This window comes from Rhodamnia argentea, chromosome 2, assembly GCF_020921035.1.
Source record: "Rhodamnia argentea isolate NSW1041297 chromosome 2, ASM2092103v1, whole genome shotgun sequence".
NCBI classification, from domain to species: Eukaryota; Viridiplantae; Streptophyta; class Magnoliopsida; order Myrtales; family Myrtaceae; genus Rhodamnia; species Rhodamnia argentea.
Window position 1 is genome coordinate 9,167,501 of NC_063151.1, and position 5,689 is coordinate 9,173,189.

The window sequence follows — 5,689 nt, forward strand, 5'->3', positions numbered from 1 at the left end:
GTCAATGAGTATATTTTGTGTCAAAGGAGGACATGTAAAGGGGTTGACCCGTTAATCTATTATACAATCGTGTTATGCGAGTCGTATTGTGTCGCATCGTTAATTTTGGGATTGTGTTCGGGTCATGTTTAGGAAGACTATTTCTGCTACGAGGCGCACTAGGTTGCCTCAAAAAAGGAGGCTCCAATACCAATGTAAGAATAATGGCCGAAGGAAGGAATGAGAAATTTCAGTATATTTCGATATGTACAAAAGAGTACATGAAAAGTCTATTTATAAACTTTATCATAAGATTATCTAAAGAAATTAAATTAAATATGAATAATCAAAACAGATATGGAAAATCTGTGAGCCGTCGACATTGGAATTAGATGGCTAAGGAACAGGGGAGCTTCGAGATCTGCGACTGGTAGGTGCACTCTCAAGTTGTGGCCCTCTCATTGATGAAAATGTCCACCCCCTGCATAGGGCATGGGATGTTGATGGGCCAAAGATAATGAGTACTCCTTCAGGTAAAATTCACGGGTAAAATTCCGAACGCGCCGCAAGAAAATTGCGCCTCTAAGATCGCCTGACAACATGAATCGGTCGGAGTTAAATTGCGCGAAAGCTTGTTAGAATACCCCGAAGAATTAATACCGAGAAGAGATCCTTTTTTGGGTATCTTTTTTAATTTTTTTTTAGGATACGTTACTTCGGGCAGGCTGGGATGGCAGTGAATCGATCCAGTCGAAATGCGCGAAAGCTAATTAGAACGCTTCCGAATTATTCTTACACGAAAAAAAATTATTCTTCTTTCTTTTGGGGTTTTCCGTGTCGGGGGGGATTGATTGAGATCGTCGCTTTTCTAAGGATACGTTACTTGGGGCGGACTCCGTGGGCGGATGGTCGGTGGAGTGTCGCCCATGCTCCCACCTTCCCGATGCAAAGAGAAAGCCAAGAACTTCATGGCCGGATTCAGCGGGCAAGCCCCGCCCCCTCTCTCAATTTGCAACGTACGGCTCTTCTCGTCTGAATCGAGCTGACAGCTGCACGTGCGTGCGTTTTGTCGGTTTCTACTTTTTTTTTTTGATATCTGTGTCTCTCGCTTGGACCGGGTCCTGAGATCACGGGCCGGGATCCGCTCACCGGTCCAGCACCGAAACATCAAGGCCGACGAGGTTTTGTCCCAACCCCAAAGTTGTCGGCTATCGACCCATCAGTTTGTTGGGCTTTGACGTGGGAGACGTGACCGTGGAGTGAGTTTCGTTCCTTTCCTTTTGTACTGAGAAATCTCTAACTTGGGCGCGTTTGCTTGAGGGTCCGACGCAAGGTGATGGATACCTGCGTCCGCGGTCAAACTTTAAGGAGCCACCGAGCGAAGATGGCAATCGGATGTTGGTTTTTCCCTGGTCAGGGTTTGCTTTTTTTCTGCTTCTGGGTAAGATGGCCAGTGTTTGCTCTGTCTTAACCTTGAGAAGCATACAGAAGCGAAGACGGCGCAGGGTTGTGGACGAAAGTACCACACAGATCTTGTACAAGGATGAACGCAAGGTTACACAACATCGTACAGTAATTTTGTTCCTCGCGCTTACTCTGCCGCCGCCATGCAGCTCCCAAATCGTCGCGGGTCGTGGTTACTGAATAATAATTATCTTATGGAGACTGGTTATGTCGACAAGTTCTGCGTAGACTTCTTCATTGGTACTTTTGCTTTCCTTCGTCAAGTCGAGGGCGGGACAATTGCGCATCACATAGTTTCTATCCTGGGAGTACCACCTTGCAGTTGAATCCTATTTCGGCCGGAAGAAGTGGACTTCTATTCCTATCGTCACTATACTCCAGATGGCTGCCCCAACTATGAGGACGCTGAGCGCCATCCCCGACACTCCCAAAATTCCATTTACGCACCACATCGCGCTGTATCTGGCGGGTTTCTTCATCAGGACCCACATCAGGCAAGGGTATGCTAAGGTTATGGGCAGCGTGATTCCTCCGATCAGACCCGCCAGGCTCGGCAAGAAGGGCAGCGCGATCGATATGAAGAACGCCAGGCACCCAAAGAAGATGCGGAGGGCCGTGCGCAGCCACCGAGGACACGGTCTGTGCTTGCTGTGGGTGTACCTGGATTCCAGGTTGTCGAACACCGGCATCGCGTATATCTGGAACGAGCTCAGGCTGTTGACCACGATGAGCAGGCTGGCGAAGCCGAGGACGGCTTTGGAGGTGCCGCGGAGGTGGTACTTGTACAGAGCATCGAGGATGCCTTCGTTTGTCGGGATCTGTTAAGAAAAAGAGAGTGATCATGGAACAGCTCACGAAGAACATTGAGGAAACGTGAAGTCTAGATCGATTCTTGTGTCATTCTCACCGAGTTTCCGTAGGCATAATAGCCACCAATTGCTAGGGGAAACAGACACATTGCTATTGCCACGTAAGCATACTTAACGCCTTTCCACATGGGCTTCCGAGATGGCTTCTGTCTACTTGACGGCATGGTCCCCTGCAATCCAAGGCAAAACATAAGACTAGGGCAAACTAGCTTTGGTCTGAAGTCGAAACATTTACATAAGTTAGCGATAAGCAACATACTTTCTCGAATGAATGACCCTTTTACCTGGATTTCGAGCACAACATTGTGGCCTCTGAACGCGAAAGCCACTATCCCGACCGCGTTCAGGACGCCGCAGACCCTGGCCAGCTCCGACCTCGCCTTCAGCGGCTCGTAGGAGACCCCCGCTGGCCGGCTTTTGGTGATGGACAGCACCCAGATCAAGGTGCAGTACCCGACGGCAGTGATCGCCCCGATCAGCGAAACTCCGGCTATGGAGTTCAGGTTGGGGAGCTGAGCCAGGATGATGGCGCAGCAGATGAACACGAGGTACCATTCCGCGGCGGACGGCGGTCTGATGTGGCACGTGCCGCCGCACAGGATCTCGAAGATGATCTTCATGCTCCCGCCGCCGATCATGATCAGGGCCACACACGTGCCCCCGGAAAGATACATTATTGGGAAGAGGGCCAGGAGCTTCCCCTTCTTTTCACCTGGAATTGCGTCATTGGCTGACTTTAGCATTCCTCGTGGCTTTTGTCATCAAATAAAGCTTTATCTAAAGCTCAATAAAGCCACGCCTAGGTAGCAAAATGGGTCTAGTACCCATGTGCATCATAAATAAGTTTCTTAAGTTTTAAAAGTAGGTTGTAAATAGGTTATTTAAAAACTTAATGAGTCATAAATGGATTTTAAATAGGTCATAAAATGAGTTAATTAAGAAAACTATAAAAAAATTAGCAATATAAATATATATTTTTTAAGAATGTATAAGAAATAATTTTCTTTAAACTGAATTTTAATATTGAAGCGTTTTGACAATATATGTCGTATCGGATATGGGACAATAGATGTGTATAGCATGAAAATTGATCAAAAAGTGGTAAGAGGACCCATATAGGTCGGATTATATTAAACTCGACCCAAACTCGATTCGATCCACCCGTTTGACACCTCTAACCATACCATATTAAAGTTGGTCAAAAATTTTAGCTTTGATTGGTCAATGAATATTCAATCACTATGTTTGGACTTAGGAATATACGGCATCGGACGATCATTGTCATTATCTTATATACTAAACTAAAATACCATTTCGACTCATTTTATATTCCTTTCAAAACTACCAAACCCTGAATAATAATAAAAAAGTTTGAATTATACGTCATGTACCACGCAAGCACCCACTTTCTCCATTTAAAAACATAACTATCCTTATCTATTTCAACTACCCTTTTCCTTAAAAAGTGTAATCCTCGATCTATCATCCTTTTTGACGCACAGGATTATCATGCTACTAAGTTCACATGGTCATTCCTACTTTGAAATCGTGAATTTTGTAATTCTACTTGGTGTTTATTCGAATCTAGCGACTTCATAAGTCCAAAGTCAAGTCCGGTAGAAGGAATTGGGTGTTCGGTCGGGGACACGTAACTGTTCTTTTTTCCTTTGCCCTTGAACATGTGAATGCGTATGGATCCGATCATATCCGTCCTTTTTTGGGTTGACCTGGGGGAGACTCTATCAACCTTACCGTATTTATAATTACAGGCTTGTAACCAAAGTTACAGTTATATAATTCAAGTTATGACATAAGACACAGATGAATATGTACTTAGGCAGATGCTAAATACTCACCGAAAGCTGCCGTGGAGAGTCGGAGGTATCTGCTGTATCGTGTCCCGTCCTCGGACTCGTGAAGCTGGATCAACAGCCAGAGTGTGTAGAGCTGCCACATGAACACCGCAGACAGACACACGATCCCCCAAGCCCTGCACCACCAGAAACACATCATCAGCAGCGACTCATGGACTCCAAAACCTAAGGAGAGAGCAAGAGGATTCTTTTCTGGGATGATCAAGCCAACGAGGGCACGTTCAACCGGAGGCTGATCGAACTTACCAACCGAGCACGGAGAAGGCTAAGGGAAGAACGAGGGCCTGGACGCCGATCCCCGAGCTCAGCGTGTGGAACGCCGCGTAGCACATGTTGCCGTTCCTGGACTCCGTGATGGGAAGCCAGTCGTCCTGCGGGTCGAGCTTGGTGAAGTGCCCGACCTCCTCCAGGTACCCTTGCATGCTCGCCATGGCCTTCTTCACGGGGCTCGCCAGGGGAGTCGACATGAGCCGCGTGGCGAAAGGGCTCCTCGCGGGCGTCTTCGGCGCGGGCTCAATGAGCGGCGAATGGGTCAGCGAAGGGGAATTGTGCAGCTGAAACGGCGGTGCCGAGATCACCGGGGACTCTGCGGTTGCCGCCATATGATCCGCGAAACAGTGGCAGTTCTTTCCAGATAGCTTTTTCTCTCTCTATATATAGTGATTATCATATGCATTCATCTCAAGTTGTTGTAATACTTATAGGGAAGGGAAGGATGTGTTGGAGACATTATGGGACTGAGAGAGGTGACAAAGAGAGTTGTTTTTCCAAATGATTTCGTTACGTGGTTGCTGAGCTGGGGGGATTGTGAACTTTAAGTCTAGGCTAATTTTGTTGGGGGAAAGATAAAAAGATGGAACCTTGGACCGGCCCCATTTTCATGGCTGCCCTCTCTCTCTCTCTCTCTCTCATATTTTCGACATGAAAATCATGCCAAGCTAGTCAATAATTGGATTCCTTTTTGCTTTTTCGCGGCGGACTATCCGAACACGACTAACCACGACACACGCCCGTTGGTCGTCCTCCTCATGTGCATCGACTAAGGCTGCATCCCTTGACGACCAGCGTGTGAAACATGCGGTTGATTTGAGTACGAAATCTGTCGCATCTGAATCAAGCGCTTGATCGCTTAGGCTCCGTTTGTTTCGTGAAAGATAAGTGATCTAGAAAATATTTTCCCAAAAATAATCGCGCGCATCGCTTGAAATAATCCGTCGATGAAAAATTTCTTCATTACCCACGACAATTTGTGTGTAGATACTTGCATAGCCGATTAGAATATTTCTTGTTCATTTATTTCTATAAGTGATATAAACGACTAATTTTAAAAAATTATTTTTTCGGATTGGACAAAAATTGAAAATTCTCCGATCAAAATAATCTTCACATGTAGATTTATCCTCGTGAAACAAACCAAGTTTCAATCGTTCGGTCTTTAGTGTTGTCTCTTTCCCGTACTTTAACAACCCCCCTCGATTCTTTTGGTAATCCGTCGGCTTAGTA

At 46.2% G+C, this 5,689-nt stretch overlaps 1 protein-coding gene across 2 annotated transcripts; it reads right to left on the reverse strand.

Moving 5' to 3' along the window:
- Positions 1-1,486: 1,486 nt before the first annotated feature.
- LOC115729188 (lysine histidine transporter-like 8) lies at positions 1,487-4,961 on the reverse strand. Of its 2 annotated transcripts, none has more exons than XM_030659661.2 (5): positions 4,433-4,961; positions 4,169-4,302; positions 2,597-3,024; positions 2,351-2,482; positions 1,487-2,261 (listed from the first exon to the last, which is right to left on the reverse strand). In XM_030659661.2, exons 1-5 carry the CDS (start codon positions 4,786-4,788, stop codon positions 1,773-1,775), a joined length of 1,539 nt encoding a protein of 512 aa, XP_030515521.2. In that variant the 5' UTR covers positions 4,789-4,961; the 3' UTR covers positions 1,487-1,772. The 2 variants fall into 2 exon arrangements, with proteins under 2 accessions (XP_030515521.2, XP_048130452.1); XM_048274495.1 differs by having other exon boundaries at positions 4,169-4,299; positions 4,430-4,961.
- Positions 4,962-5,689: the final 728 nt, after the last annotated feature.

Bases quoted from the DNA above. Each gene is read 5' to 3' on its own strand.
- LOC115729188 (XM_030659661.2), bottom strand. From the start codon at position 4,788: ATGGCGGCAACCGCAGAGTCCCCGGTGATCTCGGCACCGCCGTTTCAG. The intron at 2,483-2,596 runs GTAAAAGGGTCA...CTTGGATTGCAG, and splicing joins ATGTTGTGCTCGAAATCCAG to GGGACCATGCCGTCAAGTAG. The intron at 2,262-2,350 runs GTGAGAATGACA...TTTTCTTAACAG, and splicing joins ATTATGCCTACGGAAACTCG to ATCCCGACAAACGAAGGCAT.